Below are 14,740 nucleotides of genomic sequence, written 5' to 3'. Positions count from 1 at the left end.
GGTAGTGAGGTTGGCCCAGGATCGAACATTGTTTCGTTCTGCTGTGCATGGGGTCGCTATGAGTCGGTTCCGACTCGATGGCACCTGACAACAACAACAAAGAAGCAAGGTGGCTGGATCAAATGCTTGCTCCCTCCCTGCTCTAGGATCCGAAAGGAGGCAACTGTGTTTAGTAAGTTATTTTCTAAATTACGAACCAACAGAGTTCCTTGACAGTTACTCATCTCAGCTGGAAAACAATCCTTCCCAGATTAGATGAAGGAGGTAGACCAACCTTCCTTTAACAGCAACACAAGTAGGCCAAGCCACGACTGTGGGGAGCATCAGGCTTTACTGGTGATTCTCTCTCAAAGCTGCCTTCAGATGGATTTCCTTTCTTGGGGCTTCCCCTTCAGATCTTCACTGCTGTATCCCCACCAAGCACAGTGCTTGGCACTCTGGAGGTGCAAAAGGTATTGCCTCAATCAGCACATTCCCGTCATGGCTGCAATGGGAAGCCACCGGGACCCCGTCAGCTGCCAGCAGTCGCTACAGACCCCCTAGGTGGAGAGGCCCAGTTTGAAGCTGGAAACTGGAGTCAAATCAAGAGGCTGGGAAATTCGCTTCTTAAAACTTATTTTAATATCCTTTCCCCACCCCACCCCACTGTATTGGGAAAGGCCAAAACAGTCTGGCTGGATTTCATTACAAATTAATACATTTTTTTTTTTTTTTGTCATTGTTTAAAGAAAATGAACATTGTGGCAATAAGGGACTATCCTTGGAAAAACTGAAACCCATATTAACAAAATACGTCATGGAAGAACTCCACTCAGTGATTTCACTGGCTACTAAACAGACTAAAAAGGTCAGTGTGCGGCGTGTTCTCAGAGCTTGTCTCCTGTAGCGGGGACAGGCCTGGCCCGGACTCAGCCATGCCCAATCACCAGGCCCAGACCTGGTTACCGCAAAGGGAGAGGGCAGAGCAGGGAGGTCAACAAATGAAGTCCTACAGCTTCACTCACAGGCCCTTGGGATGAAACGGGGCCAGAATTTAGAGGGAAGGCTTAAAGATGCAGCATTTTTTCAGCCTTTGAAAATTAAGAATTTTAAAAACAAAAAATGGACAAAATCATTGAACATGGAGGTAAAACGTATTAAAAGTTAATTATGTGAATGATTTAAACACGATCCCAGCTCCCTCACCTTTTCATGCATTCAGACACCATCATCTCAGCTCTGAGCTCAACCAGGAGCCTCCAACAACAATGCTCTCAGCTGAACGGCAAATTGTTTTTGTTTTAAAAAAGGATGTAAGATTGAGTCTTCAAAAATTCAAGTATCTTTTAAAATTCCATTAGCTTTCTGACACCCCTTTGTATACATAGACACACACACACACACACAAAATAGTGTAGGGAAGTTGGGGGCACCAAGGTCTTTGGGGCTGCCTTCCTCCCACTCAGAATTCCATAATACCCACCCAAGACCTTCTCTCTACTCTGGAAGGTCTTGAATGGGTAGGCCTAATACTGGGGAGAGTGAGGCAGGACAACAAAACAAAACCATGACCAAGTTTATAGGCGGAAGCAACACTAGATAGAGTTCGGAGCTTTTTGTGAGCTCGCTGCTCTTCCCAGCTGCCCTCCCCCAGTCCAGGGAGCTCACAGGCCTGGATGCTGCATCTGTAAATATTTCTGGCTGAGCCCTCTTGCCACATATGTCAGTAACATTCCAAGCTGGCTACCACATGTGCAAGCTCTGGCCTCCTTCCCTCTCTACTGTTGAGTGCTCTGCTGTTTCAAGGGCACGGTGGGGCCATGCGTCTCCCATTTCAGCTTCATCTTCAGTCGATCATGTATCTCAAAAACAACCTTTTTTTTAAGTTCCAAAAGAATGTTCATACTTGGAATACCTATTTCCCTTAAGATCATTTTTTAAAAAAATTCCACTTGATGAATCTATTTCCGTGAGTTAAAGACACACTCACAGATTGAAAGAAGTGGGGGTTGGTGGGCTCTTGTCAAAGATCTAACAGAGGAAAGCTTATGTGCTGATCACATTTTAATACGTGGTTAACAAGACCTGTACACCAGTTAGCAAGCATACAAAGACTGGGTGGGAATGGCTGGTCCCTGGAGCACATGACTCCCCAGCCTGTTTTCTGCCTACCTTTGGACCAGTTTCCATGGCCACTACACTCAGAGAATCCAAAAGGACTGCATGGACAGATGAACCTTTATTTAAAAAAATAGCACTTCAAATAAATTAAAAGGGACAACCGTCAAGTGTTCAAATTATGAAGAAATTGCTGAAAACCTAGAAGACCCTGGGCTGCAGTCTTCTAACCTCAGTCTCTGTCCAATGGCAAAGCCCATACATCTCAGTACTCCCACTCAGTCTCTGTCCCCCAGTGGAGGGAAGCAACTGCAAACTGGAAACCAGACAGAGGAGAAAGCTGCATCTGAATGGAATGAATATTGCCACGTACTTGCTAATACGGGTTTCACTTTATAACCAAGTGTATTCTTTCAAAAATAAAAAAAGGGGGGGGGGGAAGGAAGCTGCATGTCTTTAAAAATTGAAATTATTTAGGGATAAAACACTAACTCTAGTGCCTTTACTGGGCAATAGCAACTTTTTTCCTCCGAAGTCAAACGCCATCCCCAGCTGAGCCTTTGTGCTGCAAGCTTTTCAGGAGATGTTACCTAAACTTTATTAAAAGAAAAGAACAAGTTTAAATATAGACACTGGACTAGCCCAGTCTGTATTTTCAAGTCCACATTCTTCATCTGAAGCACTGCATCAGGGACCCCCCCCCCTGAGTCTGCATGTTTTCAAGTTCACAGTACATGGAACCAGTTTTTCTTTTCAATTTTTCCTCACTCAGAGCAGCCACACACAGTGGCTGTTGACGCCGGAACCTCGGGCGGAGCCTTTTCCTACGAGGCCTGGCCAGAGCTGCCCCAGGTTTCTCCTCAATGAGAATCGATGCTGTCATGCTCTATGGATGGGAAAAAAAGCAAGAAAATAAAAGCACCTGGTACAGGTTTCATGAGATCCATTCGGATTTCGCTATGTTCCAAACCCGCTGCTGAATGCCATTTGTCCACTTTGTGTGTTGAACAGTTTGTGGCCTAGGAGTCAGTCTCAATTCGAAGAACTGTTATTGGATGCCCCAGAAGTTGATGCAATAGCAGCTCCAGCAGGGCTACTAGTGGAGACAGACTTTCGGATGTGAGGCAGCAAGTAGGGGTCACAGGCCAGCTGCTGGACATCGATGCGGTCCTCCTTTCGGTAGGCCAAACATCGTCGAATAAAAGCCTGCAAAGGAAATTTTCTTGAGGAAGCCAGGATGCATGGTGCAGAAAATCCTGCCACACCAAGAGGGCACCCTGAGACTCTGTGGCAGTTCTAGAGCCCCGTGTAAACATCCCCTAAAAAGAAGGGTCCATGTAGAAAATCACCAGGGAGACCCAGAAAAAACAAGGGAAGGAGACAGCCTGGCAGCAGCACCTCTCTACTGCCGCTGACTCCTTCCCCCAACAGGGCTGAGCCATTCCTGACACAGAGAAGGGGCACGGCCTCAATAGACCTCTGCCCTCAAAGCACTAAGACCAATAAATATCTCTCTCCCTGCTTGAATGGGCATAGTCTAACTTCATCTGTAAGACAAGGTCTCATGTGAACTTTCTGAGGAAGAAGAAAATTCTACTACTATTTTGACTAACACTACAATGTGTCACAAACTGTTAAATGCTTTCTCTGTGTACTGTGTTTTTATGCAAATAATACACATACTACATTTCCTTTTTTTTTTTTTTAACAGTGTGATTCCACACATTAATTTCCCATGCAGAAAATACAGTAAGTAACTCCTCTCCCCTAGGAGGCCAAAAAGCAAATAGATGTGATTATATACCCATCTACTTAGTGAAGGGAAACTTGAATAACTGCATCCCCAAGACTACTGTATACTGTGGGAGGGGTTTGAGATAGAATCCAAATTTACTGTCAACATGGAGGTTTCTTTCCTTGTAGAGGTTCTGCAGTTGATAAAGGTCTCAAAATAGATGATCTGTGCTTTCCTGCTTGCCACCTCCTTCTTATTTTTCACCCAGAGTGTTCTAGTATATCAAAGTTTTGTATTATAACCATCATAAATAATTATATAGTGGTCAATTAAACTCCCTTTATCTTGAATTTTCTCTCTACACAGTCACCAATGTGGGCTATTGAAACAGCAATCAGATCACATTGTTGCCCTGACAAAATCTTCAATGGTTTTCCATTCTATTTTATAATCAGCCCTACACAGTTCACCTCACACCTGAGTTCTACTCACAAGGTTCTTCCCCCAAATCTATACATGACTCCCACCCTCATTCAGGATTCTGTTTAAAGTATCACTTCATCACTGAGGTCTGTATTCACCACGCCATTTAAGAGAGGTTCTCACACCTCCCTACCAACTCTTGATTTACTTTATTCATAACATTCATCACCATCTGAAATGTAGCTGCCTTTTTCTTTTTCCCCCCTTAAATTATTTCTCTCACTTAGTGGAATTAAGATTCTTAATAGGCTTTCAATACGTATTTGTTGCTGGAAGAAGAAAGAAAAAGGACAGCGGACTGGAGAAATGCACATTTAAATGACGATGAAAGACTGTAGAGAATTAGATCCATCTAATTTAGGAACATTTTTTCACCTATTTATTGAATAAGCACCAAAATTTAACCAAAGTGGCAAGAAAAAATGCCTGCCATGCCCCCACTCAAGCCTCACAGTGTTGACTTGCTGGGAGCTGCATCATGGGAGGTATCAAGTGTTGGGCACTGTTCCACAGGAACCAGGGTTACACAGGAGAAAGATGAGGCTTTCTGCTCCCGTAAAGATTCACAGTCTTGGAAACTCTATCTGGGTCACTATGAGGCTGAATCCACTGAATGGTAGTAGGTAAACTGTGAGAGAATCAACTTGTTTGTTTCTGCGGTTATTTCTGTTATAGCAGCACTAGATAACAAAGACAGGCACTACATGGATTACGGAAACCTCACAACCATTTAAACCTCACATTTTACAGATGAGGAAAAGCACTTCAAAATTTTTAATACATTTTCTTAGTTACGCAGTGTTTACAACACTGTGGAGTGGTAGGGGCAGGAAGTCACCAGGCAGGAATCACAGGCACTTTGAAAAGTGGTTCTTTCCTAACCGACTTCATATGGACACACTTGGAGGGGACAACAGGGGCCAAACATGGAGAAAAGGACTTAGAGTTCTGCAACTGTTTACATGGACTTAGAATCTTGGTTTGCACCTGTACCAAGGCTGACGTGATTACTTATACTTTCCTTTCTTCACTTCCCACTCCATGTTTCCTTTGCCTTAGTTAGTTTTTCTGGAATGTCCTCACCAACTGCTATGACCACTCACTTGCTATTTAATTCTAGAGTGACTTCTTCTCTAGTCCAGGGGTGGGGAACATCCAGCCCAAGAAATCATTTGGTTTGGCCCTGTCAAGGCAACTGCAATTCTAGCAAGCATATTTGCTGTTGTTAAGTGTCACTGAGCCGGTTCCGACCCATAATGACCCCGTACAGGGTTTCCGAGAAGCAGGTGGTGAGGACAACCTTGTGGTCGAGTGCTTATCCTACAGTGCCACACCAGGACAACCATCGTATTAGTGGTGCTTATGTGTCGTGGAGCTGGTTCGGACTCATAGTGACCCTGCATAGGGTTTCCAAGACTGTAAATCTTTGTGGGAGCAGAAAGCCTCATCCTGTGGAACTGCTGGTCGTTTCGAACTGCTGACCTTGAGGTTAACAAGCCCGATTCATAACCACTACACTACTAGAACGCCTTAACATTATATTACTGTGTTGTTAAAAGTGCCATCAAGTCGGTTCCAATCCATAGCAACTCTGTATAGGGTTTCTGAGGAGTAGCTGGTGAGCTTGAACCACCAACCTTGTGGTTCAATCCAACTTTGCAGTGCAGGGTATTAACCCACAGCCCCACACCCAGACTCCACCATTATATTGTTGTTAAGTGCCGTGGAGTCGGTTCCGACTCATAGTGACCCTGTACAGCGTTTCCGAGGCTATAAATCTTTACGGGAACAGAACGTCTCATCTTTCTCCCACAGAACAGCTGATAGTTTCAAACTGCTGAACCTGAGGTTCACAGTCCGATTTGTAACCACTACGCTACCAGAGCTCCTTAACCATTATATTGTTGTTGTGAAGTGCCGTCAAGTCGGTTCCGACCCATAGTGAACCCGTATAGGGTTTCCGAGGAGCAGCTGGTAAGCTTGAACTGCCGACCTTGCAATTCAAACAGCTTTGCAGTCTGGCGCATTTACTCACAGTGCCAAATCAGGACTCCAACCATTATATTAGGAGTAAGTTAATTAAATATTTGACCCAATATAGCAGGCTAATTCTTAAGTTGATAACGTTGTATGGCCTGCAAATGATGCATTTAAAAAACCCACCCATAGATATTTCCAATACTAGATTTGGGGGATAGAGTGAGAAGGGAATGGTGTTGTCTGTAGGAATATTAATCCATTCTTCTGGTGTGGCAATGTGGGTTAATACGCCAGACTGCAAAGCTGTTTGAACTGCAAGATCAGTGGTTCAAACTCACCAGCTGCTCCTCAGAAACCCTATACAGGGTCGCTATGGGTTGGACTGACTCGATGACACTTTAACAACAACACAAACGCTACGATGACTCCTAAATTTATACCAAATAGTCACACCAGAGTTTCTCAAAGAAATAAAGAAAAACTTACCTTTGCTTCAGGTGTTACTACTGGCTTTGGCGGGAACTGCACTTCAGTAGCTTTGAGAATAGTATTTTCTTGTAAAATGTCTTGCTGGGACTGGTTATGGCCAAAAGGCTAGCATATGAAAACAAATAAACACAGGTAGGTCTCTGGTTAAATGAAACAGAACACCACTCAAAACCACAAGGGAGGGAAAGGAAAAAAGGTTTTCCAGTGAGAACAATTGGAAGAAACTCTAGAAATGATTTTTAACCCTCTCACTTTATAAGCAAAGGAAGAAAAGACGCAGAGCTTAAGTAACTTGCTCATAGTCCAACACCTACGTCCAGGTAGAGTTGGGCTCATGAGCAGCAGCTCTTATAACATCACTGCTAAGTTTAGACGATAGCAAAGAAATAAGTGTTCAGAGCAAAACCCAGCAACTCTTTTATCATCAGTGGTCCCTTTGAACTTAAGCAGCACATAAGTGTACCATACGCAGACATAAAGACACAGCTCAAAAGAGACAAAAAAATAAAGAGAAGAATGGGTAAACCAAAATCAAACCCACAGCACCAAGTTCACTCCCACTCAAAGCAACGCTGTAGGACAACTCCCACAAGGCTTTCCAAGGCTGTCATCTTTACGGAAGTAGATTGCTAGATCTTTCTCCAGTGGAGTGGCTGGTGGGTTTAAATGGCTGACCTTTTGTGGTTGGCAGCTGAGTGACTTAACAACTGTGCTATCAGTGCTCCTTAAAATCGATAAAAGAAGAGGAAAAACATAGTTGAGGGTAAGTGGCTTCACCTATACCCCAAGATGCCACTTTCAAATACAATCTTAAAAATAAATTTAAAAAAATAAATAAATTCAAGCTTAGAGTATCTTTACAGTGTTGCTAGTGAGACATCTCACATAATTCTTGGTAGATAACTCCCAGTCAGCAGCAGCAGTCCTTCAACTTCATCAGAGAGCATACACATAATTAAATTGGGCTGTGAACCTGAAGGTCAGCAGTTTGAAACTACCAGCTGTTCCGTGGGAGAAAGATGAGGCTTGCTACTCCCATAAAGATTTACAGCCTCAGAAACCCTGTACAGGGTCGCTATGTGTTGTTATCGACTCCACAGCATATAATCACCAGCAACAACCAGTTCTGAAGAGGAGTCCTGGTATGGCACTGTGGACTAATGGGTTGGACTGCAAGGTCTGTTTGAACTGCAAGGTCAGTAGTTCAAGCTCATCAGTCACTCCTCAGAAACTCTATAGAAGGTCTCTATAAGACAGAACAGACTCAATGGCACTTAACAACAACAGTTCTGAAGAGGTGCGCCTCATTTTAGAGTGGTGGTTTGGGTAAAGAAGAAAAGAACAAAGGAAAGTGAAAGAGAAAGCTAAAACCTGAATTAAGAACTAGGTCTGAGGATTGGGAAAAAATATTAGGACTCCAGGGAATTGTAGAACTCCCAGCCCAATGGGGAGCACTGAAGATACCAACACACTGAAAGCAGAACTACGGATATAATTATACAACTGGATTCCTATACATACATGTATAAGATACTATGCCCAGAAGGAAAGACAAATGTGAAAATCCGTTAGCTGTAGTTTATTACTTGCTCAAATGGTATGACACCTTGGATCAGAAGTTAAGATGAATACTTTCTGACATCAACTCCCCAGTATAGCACACTTTCTTAAGTAGTAGCTTTAAGTAGCATGGTGCCTGGGAATAAGGAGCTCTGGCAATATTAAAGTTTCAGTTCCTAGAATCTTAAGAATGGCTCTGGGGATGATGACATACTTTAATAAAAGTATTTCACATACGTTTCTATACATATCAGTATCAAAACATGTTCTGGATCTCATGGAGAACAGTAAAAAATACATGCTCCCAATAGTCTAGTAGAATGGACCATGTACCCTGTGGCCAAAAATTTCTCCCTTCTGCATAAAGCTTTTATTATTAAATCTATATTTTCTTTGAACTACCACTTTCAGTATTCTGTTCTGTCTAACCCGATACTTAATTCCAAGGAGGTAAGGCCTACTGAGCCTCTGTGTACCTGTGCCACCCAAGGACAATGTCTAGCCACTACATGACACCTTCTTGCTTACCTTCCTTCCATAAAGACACTGATAGAAGATCACACCCACTGACCAGACGTCAACTTTATTTGAGATCTTTGGTGGTTCTTTCCCAACCACAAAACACTCTGGCGGTAAATACCTGGGACAAAGAGGAAAGAAAATTCTTAGAAAAAATGATCGGGCAAATATAAGACATACACAATAAAAAGGCAAGGTAGACGATCTTGTTGGAAATAAGAATGTGAACATTTAATCAGCCAACAAATCAGCTTAGGCTTGGCTGGAAAAATCAATGAAAACACACTAAAACTTAGGGTGGTCGTAATGTCCTATAGGGTCTTAAAACACATTTTTTCAATTTACTAAGAGAAATACTTTCCCCTGTCTCTTCACCCACCCAACTTCCCTTCCCAGGGTTGAGCAGCATTTAAGTGCCATTAACTAAATTAGGATGGGGGTGGGTACAAAAGAAGTGCAGGGCGCTTTTACAATACCTCAGCTGACCAGCATTTACTCTAACTACATATGGCGTGGGCTTTCTTTCATGGTGACTAAAGGAGCCGTCTCTAACTTAAGTAACCATTTTAAAAATCCAACTGAATTTATGACCCAGTGGAGTCCTGGTGTGGTGCCCTGGGTTAATGCGCCAGACTGCAAAGCTGTTTGAACTGCAAGGTTGGCGGTTCAAGCTCACCAGCTGCTCCTCAGAAACCCTATACAGGGTCGCTATGGGTCGGAACTGACTCGACGGCACTTAACAATAAATAGGTACCTGAAAGGACCTCTGGTAGCATGGTGGTTATGCGTTGGGCTGTTAACCTCAAGGTCAGTAGTTTGAAACTACCAGCTGCTCTGTAGAAGAAGGATGGGGCTTTCTGCAACCATAAAGATTTACAGCCTCGGAAACCTTATGCAGGGTTACTAAGGAGTCGGAACCGACTCCATGGCATATAACTATGAGGGGAGGAGCCTCTTGGGGAAATGAGGGCAAAAAATAACTCCCATATCTAGTCAATGGTGGCATTACAACCCAAATTATCACAGAGTAGTTTACATTTTCTACTTTATGGATGCTTAGGGACCTAATGAAAGACTAACAAATAATTCTGCATAAACCAACCAAGCTAGTTGTTAGCACAACTCAATCCTCATCTGAATTCCTCCCTCTCTGCCATTGACCTCTAAAGAGACTAGCTATAGCCGGACAATCAACCACACCAAATTGTATGGGTGGAGAAGGTAAGGGCCTCTGGGTATTTAAGAAATCAAACAAATACACTTCCATTCATTGGCTAGGACCTTAGTCAGGCACAGCTGGAACGCACAGTCTGAGGAGAACGGAACCATTTCTGTAGATTTCATGTTGGCAAAATCCATCCTGTGCAAAATTCTTTATTTTGCAACCTGCTGTGCTCCTGGTATAAAAATCTAAAATTTACTAGCTTGAAGGGGACTATTAACAGGTGAGAGATAGAAAATGTTCCCACTTCAATAATCCAATACCTCTATCCCAGTTAGTTTCCCAAGATTTGTTGGTGTTGTTATGTGCTACGGAGCTGGTTCCGACTCATAGCGACCCTGGTACGGGGTTTCCCAGGCTGTAAATCTTTACGGGAAGAGAAAAGCCTCATCTTTCTCCTGCATAAGAGCTGACAGTTTCGAAATGCTGACCCTGAGGTTAGCAGCTCGATTCATATCCACTACGTTACCAGAGCTCCTTTTCACATACTGATAGACTCTCTTACTTTTAAAAGTAGTTTTATAGTCTCATTTCTTATTATTTTAAGCTCATCTTTTAGATGATCAATATCTCTGACTAGATTTTCTTTCTCATAATTTTCTCACAAAACACACATTGAAGAATAAGAATTTAGATGTACAAACAAGAGGGACAAAAGGCAAAGAAATGAAAATGTAAGAATTTATAAAAATAATAGTTCTTCCCACCAAATGTCATGAAAACCTCCCTGAACTCTGAAGTGCATGGTTCTTTATTTCTAAATATCCATAAATATGATCTTGGATAAATAACAAATGTAACCTTTATTCAAAATTAATCAATTTAATGCATTTAGCATTTCATGGAAGTGGGAGGGAAGAGCAGTTATAGTAAATCAGACTACAAAAGATAGGGTCGCTTTGGTAGCACAAGTCTAGAAAAACACTTTCTAGATGTTTTCTCATCTGTAAATGAGGAGCTGAATTAGTTCTTCACTCAAGTACTACTAAGATTAACAAGCATTTAAACTCTCGATCGAGAACTCTGAGAAGAAGAGGAAGACGACAGCTCTGTGGTACAACAATTCTGTGAAAAGATAAACATGGCTGCATATTTCAACACAATCAAAGTCCTTGCACAGGAAAAGAATTCTCACGGCCTAGTCGAAGAGCACCATAGAATTCTGGAGCAACCAAATAACTGCCAACAGGCACTTTGCATTTATCCTATGCTCCCAAACTAGCGAATCTCTGTGGGTCATCATAAGAGAATGGGGATGGTGCCAATGTTTCTACTCTTCTAATCTTAACAGATACCCATAACATTTAATTTTCTCAGTAGCTTCCTCTCTACCTTACCTTTCAGTATGAAAAATTTCAAATGTTATGGAAAGTACAGTAAACTAAACCCCCAAGTAAACATCCTCTGGCTTTAATGATTACCATCAAACAGCCAATCTTTGTTCCTTTGTTCATCTACACTCCTATCCATCTCCCGAAACGGGCAACTGAAGCAAATCTCAGACAGATAGGATTTTTATCCAAGTTCCAACCAAGAAATTTTGTAGCTTAGCTAATAGCAATAGGTAACAATGAGAAAACTAAATGTGAAACAACTGCATACACCCCTTAAAAAAAAAAAAAAAATCAAGCTATATATATATATATATGAAAGGCTCAAATCTGCAGTCTAATAGATTTATACAGCAGCGGCACAGAACTGCTTCTAGCATTTCCAAATGCAGACATTTTTACATCATCTAACTAGTGACAGGAACACCAACCACAATACCCACCACAGTGAATAAACACACTGTAAATGTAGCTTCTATTTTAAACCTAGAATGCGGAAGTTTTAATTTAGGGCTGATTCTTACTATAGGTGCTACCTTTATGAAGAGTTAAGAAGTCATGGAAATAGGAATTTGTGTTCATGGTATTGTTAGCAGGATTCAGATGAGGAAAAGAGGGCTGGTTCTGCATTTGTGAAGGGAAGCCCCCTCATCCTTTCTGCTTCCTCACTTCCAGGCAGTATTCTTCTAAGGCCACAGCCAGCCAGTCCCCAAGAGAAGTGATTTGATAACTGACGTGGAGTCATAGCTTGTGTTACCCCTTTTCTCAGTGTTAGCGAGGCTTTCTCCAGCTTCAGAACCATATATTCCAGTATGGGTGTTTAAATTACTGGATCTTTCCACTTCTGAAGTAAAAAAGAAGCTATGTTAACACTCTTTTAAAGCAACAGCAAGGTTAAGATGCCGAGTTTCAGCTGTATTGTATGATTCTGTCAAAGGCAACAGTAGGCAGATGTAGAAGAGCTCACAGAAGACGCAGGCAGCAGGAGCTGTAGTCTGGGAGAAGACTTGTGCCTCAAAACTTTTCAGATCATGGCTCCCAGAAATGGATGTCTTTGGTAAACTCAATTTTTCCTGTCTCGACTTCATGTGATGCGCTGGTTATTTTGCATACTGATCTTCATGGATTCTTGGTTCTTGAGAGTCTATCACCCTCAGGAAACTTATCCCATCGGCCCCTAACAAGAGATAACCTAGATCTGCACTGCAAAGATCTCAGGGCTCCGCGTTGTGTCACGTACCACGTGAACAATCTCAGGAGAGGTCAGCAAATTGAAAATACGAACTGATGAAAACTGCTCAAAAGATAGTTACGATTTGGGGAGGAAAGTCTGCTTTGGGGTTTGTAGCATTTTTGCCTTAGCAGTCAATGTGCAAAAAATGAATGATTAATTACCAATGCTTCAGCACAACAGAGCAGCACAACTCCACCAATCAATGTCCTGGGAACCTACCAGTAAGTACCGGCACCTTGTGACGTTAGCTCCATGCCGTCCACTGAATTGTAGCTATCATCATCCATGATCTTGGAAAGACCAAAATCTGTGATTTTAATCTCTCCACACGCTGTACCATTTACTAAAAGAATATTACCTAGAATGAAGGGGGGGAGGGGAAAACTTCATGAATAAGCAAAGATTTACTGATTTAGCAAAAAATTCAAAGTAATAATAGACAAGGGGGCAACTGATTTCAAACTCTTACACACAAATGTCAATATCTGAGTCCCTTGAATAAAGTGACTTGGACTCATGATGCTACGGAGTCCTCAGTGTCTGGCTACAGACTTCTGTTTTCCAAGAATCACCTGGTAAATGTGCCAAAATCACTACTATGAGCCCTGGGAGGGACAAAACGCTAAAGTAAATAGCACTTGTAAAGTTGGTCAAAATGGTGGGAAATTTTCAGCTGCATTTTCTGTAAGGATCTCTAAAATACGATGTTTAGAAGATTAGTTTCAGGAAAAAAAACAAAAGCATACAGGGGAGTCCAAGCTAGTCCCACAGCGCCACCTACAGCTCCTGTAGCAGGAAAGCATGTGTAACAAGTGTGAGGGGAAACCCATCTGTAAAAAATCAGTCACCATTAATTTTTCAGTCATCTGAATTCTATCAGAACACTAAAAAATACAGAGATTTAATATGTAGAGACCAAAAAAGGGAAGGTAACAACAATAGCGCACCAATAGTTCAATAGGAATCATTTTTCTATTACCCAAGTGAACTGAATTAGGGCTGTCTAGGCACTGTAGGATAAGCACTGGACTGCAACGTCAGGAACAACAAGGTCAGTGGTTCAAATTCATCAGCTGCTCCTTGGAAATACTATATACGGGGGTGCTAAAAGTCGGAACCAACTTGGCATTTTACAACACCCAGAACATAAAAACCTCTACAAAGAGACAGCTGTGGATAACCAAAAAAAAAAAGGAAAAAGGAAGGATAACAAGCAAACAAGAGGAGAGAAGTCGATGGGATCCCCATGATGACCACCCTCTACTCTCTGCTGTGACAGTAAGATGGTAAGTGTACAAAACAATTAAAAACTCTATTCAAAAGAGAATGAAATGCAAAATGTTTGCAAAATAAGCTGTTGAACTTCTGGGCACTTATCAAAGAGACATCGAGTAGAGAAAATGCTACACGTTGTGACCAATGAGGAAAACCACACCGAACTTGCCAGAGCAGGTCTTAGTCAGTCTGACATCAGACACTCCTGGCTCTAAAGTCGAGGACACTGTTCCTCCACAGTCTTCAGGACCCACTGCCTGGTGGTTTTGATTCCCATTGCTGCTGCCCACATGATCTGAAGTAACTAGGCTTTCTTGGCTCCTGCCAAATCCTCTAACTTTATAAATTAAGTGTTACTCAGAAGAGCAGAACCAAGTCACCAAGCCTGACTCCTCAAAATTAGACTCACCTGGTTTGAGGTCATAGTGTATGATGGGAGGTTTTATTTCATTTAAGTATTTTAAAGCATTCACAATCTGCATGATAATGGACCGGGCCTCTTTCTCCGACATTAATTTGTGCTGTTTCAGGTAGAAGTCCAAGTCATTTCCCTCACAGTACTCTAATACTGTACAAAACCTAAAGATAAAGAGACCAGCATTAAATCATGGGTTAAGAGTAAGTATTCTAAGACTATCTAGACCACTTCCAGTGAAAACTTCAGGGTAATATTAGCTTCTTACTTCCTTCTTTGGTTTATAAGAACATGGACAAGACTAGACAAATGGAAGGTCTCCTTCCCACCCCATGTTACACATTCATTTCTGAATTGTGATTGTGCACACAATTTTCATTGCAAACATCAGATTATATCA

General features: G+C 42.0%; 1 protein-coding gene across 2 annotated transcripts in view; it reads right to left on the bottom strand.

Moving 5' to 3' along the window:
* Positions 1-1,959: 1,959 nt before the first annotated feature.
* TLK2 (tousled-like kinase 2) overlaps positions 1,960-14,740 on the bottom strand; it is a 158,007-nt gene continuing 145,226 nt past the window's right edge. Inside the window, exons 16-20 of one of the 2 annotated variants that reach the window (XM_006833555.1) lie at positions 14,335-14,504; positions 12,870-13,008; positions 8,873-8,984; positions 6,782-6,889; positions 1,960-3,303 (exon numbers count right to left, since the gene is read on the bottom strand). In XM_006833555.1, coding sequence (XP_006833618.1) covers positions 3,130-3,303; positions 6,782-6,889; positions 8,873-8,984; positions 12,870-13,008; positions 14,335-14,504 — 703 coding nt within the window. In that variant the 3' untranslated portion in view covers positions 1,960-3,129. The remainder of the gene's footprint in view (positions 3,304-6,781; positions 6,890-8,872; positions 8,985-12,869; positions 13,009-14,334; positions 14,505-14,740) is intronic. The other variant, XM_006833556.1, reaches the window with a different exon arrangement.

Source organism: Chrysochloris asiatica, unplaced genomic scaffold (assembly GCF_000296735.1).
Source record: "Chrysochloris asiatica unplaced genomic scaffold, ChrAsi1.0 scaffold00007, whole genome shotgun sequence".
Classification (NCBI taxonomy): domain Eukaryota; kingdom Metazoa; phylum Chordata; class Mammalia; order Afrosoricida; family Chrysochloridae; genus Chrysochloris; species Chrysochloris asiatica.
Note: the sequence above shows the minus strand (reverse complement) of the source record. Positions and strands in the feature narration are given on the sequence as shown.